General features: G+C 37.3%; 1 protein-coding gene across 1 annotated transcript in view; it reads left to right on the forward strand.

Annotated features, from left to right (window-relative positions):
• The first annotated feature begins 232 nt into the window (after nt 1-232).
• The window catches only part of FRZB (frizzled related protein), a 481,266-nt gene continuing 466,462 nt past the window's right edge, over nt 233-15,036 (forward strand). Inside the window, exons 1-2 of the mRNA XM_044075249.1 lie at nt 233-1,195; nt 4,106-4,165. Of these exons, the coding sequence (XP_043931184.1) occupies nt 733-1,195; nt 4,106-4,165 (523 nt within the window). The 5' untranslated portion in view covers nt 233-732. The remainder of the gene's footprint in view (nt 1,196-4,105; nt 4,166-15,036) is intronic.

A 15,036-nucleotide genomic window follows, 5' to 3' on the forward strand; every position in this document is an offset into this window, starting at 1 on the left:
GCGCCAGAGCCTAAATCCGCCACTGGTTTTTAAGGGTACGTTAGCATTACGATCGTACAGGTTTCCCCTTACAAAATGAAATTACACGACACCTTCACTGTCGCACAACTGAAACTACGCCTAGTGTTGTCCAGCACACATTTCACTGGCTGGCGGGATGTGACTGCTGGACTTGCTCGTCCCCCCCCCCCCCACCAAAAAAAAAATGAAATGAAATGAAAGCTGCTGGACTAGGCTTATTCATGTTTGCCCTTTTCCGGTATCTGATCAAGGAACTGCATGCAGCAAGCATAGCAGTGACAGTATCAACCAGTGCACGGTTACATCTAGTTTACAGGCACTGGAAGCCTTGCAGATAGCTTGCTAGTTTTAGACAGCGTTCAAACCTTATTTGTATTATTTTTATCACTTCAGAGCTTAGTTGCTGTTTTATCGCACGCTGACGAGATTGCAGTCAATATCTTTTACGTATTTCTCATTAGTCACAGATAAAGTTTCAGTACTGTAGTTTGTAAATGGCGACAAGTAGCTAACTGTTTAAAATACTTTAACTCAGTTTCAGGCTCGTACGCAGGATCTTAAGGACACAAAGGCTGTACAGTGGAGCCCCGCTGGTGTCAGTTTTCTGAGAATAAACAGACTGCTGTGGCTTGGGCATTTGGTCAAGTTGCATTGCACCACTTGGTTACGGGAACTCTTTCGATAGCCTATTGACTCACGAAGTCGGTCAAGATGCCACAACATCCCAGAGTGTTCACTGTCTTCCTTGCTGCTGCAGTTTGCTTGGACTATGTTACGCCTTTTGTGGCTGGGGCAGCTTGCGAGCCCATCAGGCTCCCTATGTGCAGCACCATGCCCTGGAACATGACCAAAATGCCTAATCATCTCCACCATAGCACGCAGGCCAATGCCATCTTAGCCAGCGAGCAGTTTGAAGGTTTGCTAGATACCAAGTGTAGCCCGGACCTGCGTTTCTTCCTTTGTGCTATGTACGCCCCGATCTGCACCTTGGATTTCCAGCACGAGCCCATCAAACCCTGTAAGTCTGTCTGCGAGCGCGCTCGAGCAGGCTGCGAGCCGGTGCTCATCGAATACAAGCACACCTGGCCCGAGAGCTTGGCTTGTGAGGAACTGCCTGTGTACGACCGTGGGGTGTGCATTTCGCCCGAAGCTATTGTCCCTAATGAGGGAGCAGGTAAGTACAGCCGAGAAAGTGGCAAAAAGATTAGGATGAGTTCGTAGGGGTGAGAAAAAAGGTGGGATGGCAGATGGGTGCTACAGAATGCTTCAACATCACTTTAGTTACTTTGAGGAACTTTACGACATTATAGAATTATTATAAAACTATTGCTTTCCCAAACAGTCTCACTATTTTGTCTCCAAACTTAAATCAATATTATTATAAAACAGAAAGTTATAAAAGTATGTACAGTTTTCCTTCCCTTTCCTATGCTGAACATAAAATCTCCAACTTTATAAGATGCTGACTTGTTTCTTGTTAGGTAGTTAATAATAAACGTCTCATTAAAAGAATCACACTATTTGCTTATTTTAAAGCGGGATATATTTCCATACAAAAGTTCAGGTGGTGACAACCTATTAGCAAAAACAGCTGTAAAATTTATGTCAATAGAGGATCAGTGCAAAACATAGAAATGGAATATATCCTAATACCTCAGTTAAAAAAGTGATGAACTTTTTGATGGCAAATTCTTATATTATAAAATTATGAAGCACTTGAAGCATCTGAGTACAGGGGCTTCAATAATTGCTATGAGTTACCTTCAGGCATAGACAGGGGTCAGTGTGTTGATAGGGGTCTTTTTAAACTATGTTTCAGTATAAAATTGTCTAATCTGGATTACATTTACTATGTAAATACTGTTTAAATATTTGGAATTTCTAGGTTTCTGTTTAGCTATGTGCATTATACACATACACTGATACAACTTGTATTTCCAGTGAACTGAATAAAGCATTTTATGTCCTAACGTAATAAAACCTAGAGGCAAAGTTCTGATTCACACAGGTACATCTGAGTTGTATCACTGATAGCTGTTTTGCGTTATGATTTGCATTGTCTAGCATTTTACCCATAATTTGGGTTAAAAAATAATTTACTGTACAAAGTAAGTTTATGCTGTTTTTTAATCCTAAAGATAACACTTTCTACTTGAAAAGGGAATGCATTCAAGCAAACTGTTGACTGAAAAGAAAATGTCTGAAAGAATGTTGAGAAGAAACATTTTTTAGGTTTCCTGGTGTCTTCTAAAGTACTTAGTGGTGCATTATGTCCCCACACCATTCAGATAATAGTACACATACAATGTTTCAGGTAGCCGAGCTGATCATTTGAAAAGTCTGTGCAAATTCATGCCAGAGTTAATTCCAGTCAGGGATTTTACTATTTGTTGTTAGACTTTATGAAACAGTTCTCTGCTATAATAGCCCATGGTTCTCTTTCGTATTGATTATATAAAGAATATTCAGTTTTGTCTTGTTTCTTTATACAGGTGTGTATGCTTGTTTATGGTGTGTATGTGTGTGTGTGTGTGTGTGTGTGTGTGTGCATGCATGTATGTCTACAAAGAATGTTAAACTTTTTTTTTTTTACATAAAACAAGTGCTTTAGATTCAGTAATGGAATGAATCAGATTGCTTTTCATTACTAATTTAGTAAAACATTACTGCAGCTAGCTCTTCGATTAAACGGTACAGTTTATAATCCTTGGTTGGAATTAGTTCCTCAGATGTTTATGTAAATTACATTAACTTTCCATAATATTAACTATTCTCTACATGTGCATATGTGCTCTAGACTGCCTAAAAAAGATTGTGCATGCACTTTTAAATTGTACAGCTGCTGGCGATAACCCAATGTACAAGTAGGAAAGTAATTAGCATACCTGATAAGTTTAGTTCTGCTCGACTATGCTTGTGATTATTTTCATTTCTCTCAATCATGTTGCATCAGTTTTGTTCTAAAATGTCCCACTGTTCAAGTCAAGATGCTGCAGTTATATTAAAAAAAAAAAACTTCTAAGGACAAGCACAGCTTTGAGGACAGTAAACTGATAATTTATGCACCAGGACTGCAGATAAAATACTAGAGGTCAGTACAGATCATGGAGTTCATGACACATAAATATGAATAAAACAATCCAGCTGTAGCAACAGAACTTAGCGTCGGAGTGTTTCTAATGTTTATTAAGTCAGTAATAGCATACCAGGGCAGGGATTTTTTTCCTCAATGAAATGGAATTGCACATGTTATTCGACTTGTAACATGAGTGCTGAATAACAACTTTACCTATACATTGTACTATTTCTTATATGATACATACTTTTAAAATATTGATATAATATGTGTGTCCCCATGTATTGCACTGGTAAAAATAGTAGTTTTATTCTGGGAAATATTCCAAACAAAATGTTAGTTTTGAGGCATGTGTACATATTTCCATGGAACGGAAACAGTGTGCCCATTTCTGCTAGTTGCATTTTTGTTGCAGAAGCTATTCCATATTGTTAAAAAATGAATTCATGCTATTGCAGTCATTGTAATGCATTTTTTATTGCAAAAGCCATGTTATATATCATCATCAAAATTGAATGTTATTGCAACCATATTAAATCACATTAGATTCTATATAGGTGCACTAGAGAAACATAGAATATAAAAATATGTTACTGTGACAAAACAAAATATGCTGATTGTTTTACTATTAAACACAGTGCTCCATTTTTTACTTCTGTTATTGTTGCTAGTGTAGCATGTAAATAATGCTTTAGTGTGCTGCTTAGATTACAAATAATGCTAAATTTTTCACCTTAGCTTATTTTCTGCGATTCTGTATAATTCTGACAGAACATTTGCTAGTGGGTTTGCTGATTTTACTGAGTAGATTATCAATAACCAAGCCAGAAACAAAATGTCTCCAGGAAAAAAATACCTGTATTAGTGGGTTATTGATAAAAATGCAACATAATAATTAGCAAATATTTATAGAATAATTAAATTAATGTTGAACCCAGATTACTTATAATACTGTAAAAGTAAACTGTTTAATGAAACTGAATAATTGCTTTTTTAAAATGTTTTAAGAGCATACACCAGAGTTCCCTATCGACCCTATCAATGGCAACTGCAGAGGACCGAGTGGTGGTAAGTAACTGTTTTGTTTATACTTCCAGTTAAAAAAAAGGGAAATGCTTATCACTTGTTTTCATCTTGTTCAGAAAAGGTGATAAACAGTTTGGGAATATTGTAGCTCAGATTACCTTTGCATGTGTTTGGATGTATGCTAAAATTCTATACATTGATATAGTAATTGTTTTCAAACCAGTTTTGATTCAACCCATCTAGTGCTGATAGAAGCATCTTAAGACTAATGTTTAAACAGTTATTATAGATATGATTTCACAAGATGGTTATGTTGTTTGCATTTACCCTTAACTTTCTGTGTCAGAGACAGGTGGACTAAATAGCATGCCAAATAGTGAAGTAATTCACTTGTTGTCACAATTAAAATAATGCAGGAGAAAAGCTGTACATTTAGGTAGTATAGTAGCAATTCTGTAAAGCATCGTGTTTGCAGAACGGCATAGCTATTAATGGCATTGGATCATGTTTTTACATACCTTCTTAGCTCAAACACGATGTACTGACATGCTCAATGCATGGATGTATTGCTTGTATGTTTTGTGTGTATGTGTGCATACCTAGGATGAACCATTTCAAACTAACATAGAATATTAGTTTTTTTTATTTTTTTTTTTAATGACAAAGACCTAGAAAGGCAATGGTTACTTTCTGGGGTATTTGAAAGTTGATAGTAATGGTGGCTTCATAATATTTGGGAATGGGAACCTTTTGCTACAGTGCACTTTCAAAACTAAATCAGTAGATCTGTAAACTAACTACAATGAATCAATTAAAAAATGTATGTAGCAAAGCACGACCAAGGAATTCATTGACATTTGTTCATGCAACGCTAGGTATTAAGACATATGAGACCTATATAAGTTGAGCCTTCGGTTATAGAACACATTAAATAAGCACTATTGTTGAAATGTCTTTTTCTTTGGCTTAAGGTTGTTTCCGTGTTTTGCTGGAAGACATTTCCTAACTTAACTTTGATTTATAGTGTGAGATTCTTTCTTGCTTCTTTTGCTTCAGAATCTATTATTTCACAGTAATATCCATTGCAGTTTTATATCCCTAATGTTGTCATTATTTCATAATTATTGCAATGTACTGTTTAACCATGACAACATTTCTCAGGAATAGGAACAGTTTGCAAAGCAGATTTTATTCAAACCTGGATCACTTTTTATACACCTGTCTCTTGTTTAGGTGCGGGATTAAACTGCCTTCTATCCCCTAATTAAACAAAACATTGAAATTAACAAACACATAAACATTACCGAAGTCTTGCTAAACTTTCTTTTTGTAATTGCCTTGAATAAGCCTTATCTATTTCATATGCATTTTCAATAGTACCACCCTTATTACATTCAGATAGAATTCCTCCAGATTCCAGCACACATGGCTCCTGACATCTTACATTGTGACTAAGATGTTATGTATTGTCTCTCCTATTATGTGTATGCTTCAGCCTTACTCCTAGATATTTGCTCCCACCAACCCCAATTTGTGAGGCATTTCAGGTAGAGCATACTTTATTACATTATAGCTTAATTTGATGTCTCATGTTTACTTTAACAATAATTTCTTGCTTCATGTATTTATAATTTTGAAAGATAGAATTTGGCCTTTTATTATTATTTGGAAAACAACCCTAAGTCAGTATTCTTTCATTTTGGAGTGCATATTAATATGTTTAAAAAGTGTTGCATATTTACTTATAACATTTTATATTTACACAAACTTTTCTCAGCTATGATATGGATATAGTTTGCTAATACAATTAACATGTTTCAGCTATGATGTATTTACAGTTTGTATAAAATGTTGATGCAATAATAAGAAAGATTATAGCTCCCATCTTTTGACAGGTGGAATGTTTTTCCAGTCTGAATTCAAGAATGTGTATCCAACCACAAAGGACAGCCAGGGTCAGTTTACAAACAATAACATTAACTCATATGTTGAACAGTCACTTAACATATTTTTTTCTGTTTATTTGTTCTCTTATAAAGAGCTTTTTAAAAGCCATTTTCCTTAAAGAGGTAACTAGTATTACACAATCAACCTGTAACAAATGGCATATGTGTTTCTTCAGACTACCATAAATATTTTATGAGGGTTTTAACCACATACCCACACATTATTAACCGCATACCCAAACATTCGTAGCACTTCATTTACAGGTTTATCTGAGAATAATCTCTGCATTATATTATTTGTGCATTATAAACTAAAAAGGCTTTTTTATGTTTGGAACAGAGTTCAATTGTACTACAACATAATGAACAAGTATTCAAACCTATCAAGCTGTTCTTGATTTTCAGGTCATCCCTTATTTACAAATTTTCATGGCGCTTGTAAAAGTTGTGATTTTGTGACTGCAGTCATTATATAATGCCAGCTGTTAAGTTTAAACATGTTTAGTATAGATATATATATATATATATTTATTTATTTTTTGAAAATACATATTAATTTAAATTTTCTTAGTCAGTGGACTCCTATATTTGAGACATGCTCCTGACATTGGATCTGTAGTCCTTGTTGCATTTTGGCTACCTTCTTGAGTAAATAGGTTGAGGGTTATGCAAGTGTTATTACAATAGAATAAACATATAAAAGTTTTTCTGTTTTGCTGCATGGTTAACCAATTTCAAAATTATATTTCTAATTTATATATAACAAACCTTTATGTGCAGTATATTCAAATAATAGACATCACCTTAGCTGCCAACTGTACATGAAGTTGCCGCATGTATAATTATTTTATTAATAAATCAGGCAGCACAATGATCGAAAACAACCACTGGCAGAATAAGTTGTCCTCAGCTACTGTAGATTTAAACCTTATCTTCTACAGCAAAGGTGAATGCTACCTTTGCACATAAATTAACATTCATCTGCTTCCAAGTATAAAAACAATACTACCTTAAGTAAACATTATGTCACATAGCATACATTAATGATAACCACAATTAGTAGCACTCCTTAATGTACTTTTTAAATTTCCTCAGTGCTGTTGCCCATTGTACCTGCTAACCAATGAGCCTCTCCTATTAGCTCAGCCTATTTATTCCCCTCTCCTGTGAATTCTCCATTGAGGGCTTGAACATGGTTGGGGAGCATCATACAAGCATCAGTTGTGGTGTTTTTGCCCTTGCAGCATCCTGGCCATTAGAACATATATGCATACCCCTGACCCCACCCACAGTAACTGTCATGTCCACTTGCTTCGTCATGGAGGTGCTGCATGCCCTTCACCTACGTGTGCATACTCCCATACACATTACCATAAGGGTTACTATCATGGCTTGGAGTCAATAAACTTAGGGTTTCCAGTACCATGGTAAAATGGAAGCCTCCACTTTTAATGAAGGAGCTTTGCCTGACTGTTTCTACCATCTCCCTTTTCCTAGGATAGGTGAACAATCATAAGCCATTAGGTCTCAGTTTTCCTTCTTAGCTCTTTCAGTGCCAGAGTTACTGTTTGAACTTGGGTCATCAGCTTCATAGTGAAAGCTTTATCTCTCTATGCGTCAGAGCCAGAGACGTTTTATGTATTTAAATAACAACTAATAGGAGATCACAAAGCATTTTAAGTTATGCTGTAAGGCTTATGTGGTCCATAACCTAGAGTCTTCTTTATTTACTCTAACATATATGGGCCTGAAGTTTAAGATTATGCATTTTCTCTAGGGTATAGACATAACCTGTTTTCTTGATATACTATTTTGATATTTCTTTTAATAATTTGGCAAATTTGATATTTCATCTGACAACATCAAGCTAGTCCAAATTTCTTTTATATCCATCTTCAACTAGGACTGAAAGTTTCACACTTTTTAATTGCTAATCCTTACATTGTTGGTTTAGTCAGATAATTTCCATATAAACATTTTTTTTCATTTGTGGCTGTGTGGTAGAAGCAGGGATGAGGCTGAAGGTTAGGTTGAGGAAACTCAGAGCACTAGAGTTGCATATTACATGCACTGAACATTTCCATCTCTGTTGTGCAGAGTTTTCAGGTAGTCACTATGTCATATAGGTTTTGCCATCCTGGTGCATATTGCTTACTGTTAGAGGAATGCAAAAGTGATGACACACATTTGAATTTGATAGCTGCTGAGTAGAACGAAAGTGGGTCTGCAGGATCTGAGTCCCCTTGCAGATTTAACCTTAAATGCAGACATTTGTGCTAATGCAGTTAAAATGTAGATGTAAAGTTACAGCTTTGATACTGATGTAAAATAATGTTTTAACTATTTCTTCCTGGATTGCTTTTGAAGTAATGCATGAGCAAGAAACACAATGAAGATTTACATTAGTTGGAATTTTAAAAGCCACTGCAAAGCTAGCTGAATTTAAAGGAACAGTGGCACTAATAAGTAAAACGCATACAATGAATGCACATGAGTTTAAGCATTCTGTACTTGTATTTTCTTTTTTCAGATTCAGACTATAATCAATCTTTCCTGCTATTTCTCAGCTAATTTGTTTAGTTAGAATGATGTTTTAATAGCTAGACATACAATTGATTAAATTTACCTAAAGATATCTGGATATCAACACATCCATTTGTTAAAACCCTAGCTGTTTGCTCTACCTTTTTAGTTAATAAGCATCGAGAAGTGTGATGATGTGGGGTAGTGCCAGCTATGCCAGGGAGAGTAGGGCAGTGGATGTATAACATATGCCAGCATAGCTAACTGGAGTTTTGTAAAGAATTATATGTCATTTTTTATATCAAACAGATTTGTACAGGTGGTTGTGTTGAAAATGTATTTGTAAAGCTGCTTGTGTTAAAAATGCACCAACAGTGGGTCCTGCTGGACAGAAAAGAAATACATCTGTATATCAGATTGTATTGTAACTGTGGAAATGAATATATTGTAACAGAGGATAATGGAAAAGAAAAGGTTAATCTCAATCCAAATAACTTTGAAAAATAGTCTGAAATTAAATTACCTGGTTTAGGCCATAAAGACTGTATCTTACAGTTCTGATTGCAGCCAGAGACAAAATGTCTGTGAAAACTAGGACTAGGAATCCTACTGTCTTGTCCTTAGGGGTGAACTAATTGCTACCCTGCAAGAGTGGAAGTTTTTGAAATGGTTTTATAGCTTCCAGAAGCTATGACACCTCTTAGCAAAGCTCTATGTATGTGTATTATGATGCAAATGTTCTCCAGGAGGGGCTGGCACAGACAGACAACTGGCGTCAGAGTCATGGACTAAAACTAAATGCCAAGAAATGCATAATAGTATCCTTTGGGAAGTCATCCATCCCTGGTAACTATCATATTGACAACGCACCCCTTAGAGTTGACTCAGTAGTCAGGGACTTAAGAACACACATAGATAGTAATTTAGCCTTTGATCATCATGTGTCTACAGTGGTGAGAAAGTTATTCTATGTTGTGTAACCCATAAACAAAGGTATGGCATCTAAGTCCAAGGAAGTCATTTTTCCACTGTAGTCGGCATTCATCAAACCTATCATTGAGTATAATGCCCCCTTTGGTATGTACCTAACCAGGCATATCCAACAACTGGAATGTCCACAGAGGTTCCTCACTAAAAGAATACAGGGCATAAGTAATATGTCCTATGCAGACCACCTCAGGGCCCTATCCCTGTATTCTGTCTCCTACAGGATTTTGAGTGGAGAGCTATGCCTGGCATACAGGGCATTGTTAGACCCCACTCTGATGGACCTTCTGCATATCCACAAAATAAACAGTGCCAGAATTACCTATTCTACAGACTTAAACCTTACCTGTGATATAAATAGGACCTGCTGGAGAGATAGGTATGTATCCCAGAGACTACCCCATCTATGGGACAGGCTCCCCATTCCTGTGAAGCAGAGTTCCTCCTTAATCCAATTCAAGTGCAACTTGGACAACTGGATGGGAAACCGGAAATTCATCCCTGGTTTGGCACCTATGTCTCTGATGCAAACAGGTAACCTGTAAATGGTTCATCTCCCAAGTTCATGCTTACACTTATAAAAGGTATCAGAACTTGTCAGAGATTTGGGATGCATGGCTAGGCTTAAAAAGGCCCTTGTGGTCTTTAGCCTAGTAAACACCTATGAACCTGTGAACCTATGAACATATATACTAGATTCTTGGTTCAGTTTCTAGTAAAGGCAGTAGTGTGGGAACCAGAGTCAGATTACCAGATGTATCTGATGTCATTCTGTAATTCAGAACTGAAATTATTTTTTAATACTAGATGAGACAGAAGGCACAGGACAGTCTGTTGTTGAAACCTGATGAAGAACAAACACTGACTTACTTCATCTTGCCTTGCTTTAGTAAGTAACCAGGGAATAGTAATTCTTTAGATCAGTCAGGAAAATATAGTGAGATTAGTTAAATATTGTTTTTCTGTATCTGACTGAATCTATCCATCTGTGTTATTTTTAATATTTCCTGTGATTGAAACTCTTGTGTTTATTGTAAATAGATATTTAGTGTTTTCATGTTCTTTTATTATTTTTTACTAAATATCATTTAATCTTTTCATTGTAGCCGGTCTTTCATAAAATATTTTAACCTTTGAGAGTACGTATATGTATTTGGTGACACTGTGCCCACTTCTGAAAGCCTTGCTGCTTTGGTCAAACACCACCATTTGTATTAGTATTAATGTAACTCAGTGTAATTGGGAACTCTTGTAAGAGCCTTAGTGTAGCTAGCTTTGGAGTGTTCTGGTGGCAGTACCTACCTTATACTCTCGACAGAGGGGGCATAGCTAGTAAATATGTACCAGCTTTTCCCAGGTGTGTGTGTGTATGTGTGTGTGTGTGTGTGTGTGTGTGTGTGTGTGTATGTAACTCAAATCTCAAAGAGTGTGAGTGTCAGGTACTTGGAGAAGGGACACAGAGTGCTAATTTCACAGAGAGGGTGGCTGAGGACTTGGCTTGGAACAATCAGCTGAGGACTCAACTCTATGGATGTGGTCAGTGAAGAGTCTTATTTGGGGCCTGGTGAAAGAGAGGGAAACCCAGCCTTAGGACGGGAGTTTGTTCCCTGTGTGCTCTTAAGGGAAACTGTGCCTGGTACAGAGGCCTGCATATAAAAATGCTGTGTGTATCTATTTTTATTGCAAGTGAATATCCCTCACTAGTGTTAGTGGTGAAGATTGGGGGCTCCTTGATTGCTGGCCCATTGAAGGGATGTCACATATTGGTGAGCAGTGGTGGGATATTAATTTAACTTCTGTAGCCTGTAAGCTGTTGTCACTGAAGGTGTGTGTGTACTCTCAGCAGCCACAAGATAAATGTACAGAGTTTCATTTTCACAATAGTTTTATTTATTTTTTGTTAATTTAGTTTAGTCAGGGAAAGCAGGCAAAGATGTCAGCAGAGGATTATGGCAAGCTGACATTGAACCAGTGGCCAAGGTGTGCAAACTAAAGGACTGGTGCAGACAAACCTGACTAAAGAAGAAATTATTTCAGCCTTAGTCACGGATGTGTATAACAACAAACCAGTGACCACCAAATCTTTTATTGCACTTGCTTCAGGGAAGCAAGTGCAATGAAAGATTTGGTGGTCACTGGTTTGTTGTTATATTCATATTATTTTTTATTTTTTTGTGGTTTGCTATTAGTCATAGATGTAGCCCGAACCAGCTACCAGGAAGACAACCAATCTGGTGATGGGTATGTGTAGCTCCACAAAACAGGACAGTCCACCTTTTCCTCTGATGACTTAACACGTATTGACCAAGGGCTCTGGGTATGATTCCTGAACACCTTACTCCATGGTAAAGCTGTAATTGCTGTTTCTAAATTGCCTGATACTGATTGTTTAAACAATGGTAAAGTTAAACAATGTTTATTGGAATGTTTTAAGTTAACACCTGAAGCTTACAGAAAATCAGTTTTGTGACCATAGATGCAAGGCAGATGAAAGTGTGTGTGATTATATTGCTGAGTTACTGTAAGCACTTATTTCCATAGGTGGGTGAGTGGGTGTCAGGTCACCACTTTTGAAGACTGTCAGACCTTTGGTGAGGGAACAATCTCTTAACACTATGCTTGAGGACATGAGAATCTGGTTGGCAGACCAGGAGTGTAACTCTTTAGATGAGCTGGGGAAAAGGGGGGATCTTTACTTAGCAAGCAGGACATCACTACACAAGAATGGGATACCTAGTGCTGACCATGGATATAAGAGAACCCATGGTGGGCAGTCTAAACCACTCTGATAGAGTACACCCATAACAGGGGAAGCAACTAGTTCAGGTACATGGCCAGGATCAAGGGTTAGATGTTTTAAATGTAACCAGTGGAGCCATGCAGCATACAGATGTCCACAAAAACAAGGTGGGGAACAAAAGGTGAGGGAACCAGCAAGTTGGAATAACAGAATGCCAGTCATATGATGTCTGGAGACAACAGGGGTTCTAAACTATCACCAGAATTTGTATCTTATCTTAGTGGATGGAAGACAGACCACTGCTAAAGGAGACACAGCCTCTGACATAACCATTGTGAAGCCTGCAGTAGTTAAAGAGGAAAAGTAATTGCTTGGGCAGTCCACTCCAGTCAGAGCTTTAGGAGAGACCCCATTCCAAATACCTTTGACCAGGGTTCATCTTGACTAGGAGGGTGGAAAAGGAAGCAAGTAGGTGTGTTTGAGGATATCCCTTCAGATGTCTTAATAGGAAATGATTTTGATAATGCAGTACCTTGTGTGCATGCAGTTATATGCAGTCAGGCTTGGAGACAGGCATGTGGGTCTGGTAGCATGAGGGAGACCCAGATAGACCCCGCACTGGAAGCCAGGGCTGGTGAGGTGGCTATTTCAGAAAGAGAGCTACCCTGTAGCAGTGAGCCTGAAAGTGGGCCATAGCTTCTGGCAAGTACTGATGTTCCTTTGGACAGAGTGACTGCAAGGGCAGAGGTGAGTGGTGGTAACCAGACTGGCAGTGAGGCACCACTGTCAGAGGATACAAGACTTCCTGTGGAAGGGGAGCTGGGAAGGGTTAAAAGGTAGAGTTGAGACAGGCTCAGCTCTCGGACCCTACATTACGAGGCTTGAGAGAGGTAGCTAGGGAAGCACCTGATAGGTCAGGTGGTGGATGTGTAACATATATCAGCATAGCTATCTGGAGTTTTTTAAAGAATTATATGTCATTTGTATATCAATCTGATTTCTATAGGTGTTTGTGTTGAAAATGTATTTGTAAAGCTGCTTGTGTTAAAAATGTTCCAACCGTGGGTCCTGCTGGACAGAAAATAAATACACCTTTATGTCAGACTGTATTGTAACTGTTGAAATGAATATATTGTAACAGAGGATACTGGAAGAAAAGAGGATAATCTCAGCCCAGATAACTTTGAAAATTCGTCTGAAATTAAATTACCTGGTTTAGGCCATAAAGATTGTATCTTACAGTTTTGATTACAGCCAGACACAAAATGTCTGTGAAAACTAGGACTCCTACTGTATTATCCTTAGGGTGGAACTAATTGCTACCTTGGAAGGGTGGACATTTTTAAAATGGTTTTATAGCTTCCAGAAGCTATAACACATCTTAGCAAAGCCCTATTTGTGTGTATTATGACACATATGTGCTAGATTCTGGTCCATTTTCTAGTAAAGGAGGTTGTGTGGGAACCAGAGTCAGATGACCAGATGTATGTGATGTCATTCTGTAATCCAACCCTGAAATGATGTTTTAATACTAGATGTAGATCAATGTGTGTGTGTGTACCTGTAAGAAGCTATCCAAGGGCTTGCAGAAGTGTATAAATACTGAGCATGTGCAAGTCTGACTGCCATTTTATAGTAAGCTGCTGAGATGTAAGCATCATCTAAATGAAATACCCGTCTTCATGTCTAAAGGGACATGAGCATAGAAGAAGAATGGCAAAAATGATTCATTGCCAGAAAGAGCTTCAGTTTCTCCCACTTAAGTCCGAGAGGCAACCAGCTGGCATTGGAGGAATATAAACGAGTGAATCATACCTACTACACACATAATTCGCAAAACAGGTCAGAAACAAATTTCAGGTATTGAAACTTGCTCAGAACTATTTCTTATTTGCAAAATATGAAGCAAGGTATACAGAATGCTCCAAACAATATCTGAATAAACCTATATGTCCAATATTGATAAAAGTATTCAAATTACTATGGAAAATGTTTGAAATAAAGCCCAAATTTCATAAAACTAATAAAATAAGAGGAAACTGCCACATATTTCTCTAAGCACATATTTTTTGTATTGAATAAAGCTATCTGAGTTATCAGAAATGTATAAAGTGTTTGCATGTTTGTGCAGTATTACAAGTTATTTCACAGAATACAGCCATTGCAGAGCATATTTTGCAAAGTAAAGTGTTTAGAAGAATGTATTGTGCATTTGAATGTTATTACAAGCTCAGAGAACAGTTTGTTCATACATAATTACAAGGGGCATATTTTCAATGTGTTTATACAAACTTTGTGGGCATGGCAGACAGATTTCAAAAATCCAGTGCACTTCCGTTTGACAATAATACTGAGGAGAAATGGAGAGTGTTGAGCAAGAGTACGACATTTTCATACAGGCTGCATTTTCTGATAAAGTACAAAGGCATTTATTTTGCTTAATTTAGCTGGGTCAGAAGCTATTGAAAGGGAGCGTTAATTTGTGTATGCACCTGCTGTCTATGCAGGAGAGGGGGGGGGGCATCATATTGTTGCACAGGCTGAGTCAAGGGAGGACCCTGAGTGCTTAAAATGTGAATTTAGAGAAATGTGTAACCCCCCAGACAAATGTTACAATGGAAAGGCACTTATTTTACACCCAAGGGATCAAAAGCCTGGAGAAACGTTTATAGCATATATAACTGACTTGAGAAATAAGGCTAAAATGAGTTGATAAA

Source organism: Protopterus annectens, chromosome 6.part0 (assembly GCF_019279795.1).
Source record: "Protopterus annectens isolate FY-2018-M chromosome 6.part0, PAN1.0, whole genome shotgun sequence".
In the NCBI taxonomy this organism is placed as follows: Eukaryota; Metazoa; Chordata; order Ceratodontiformes; family Protopteridae; genus Protopterus; species Protopterus annectens.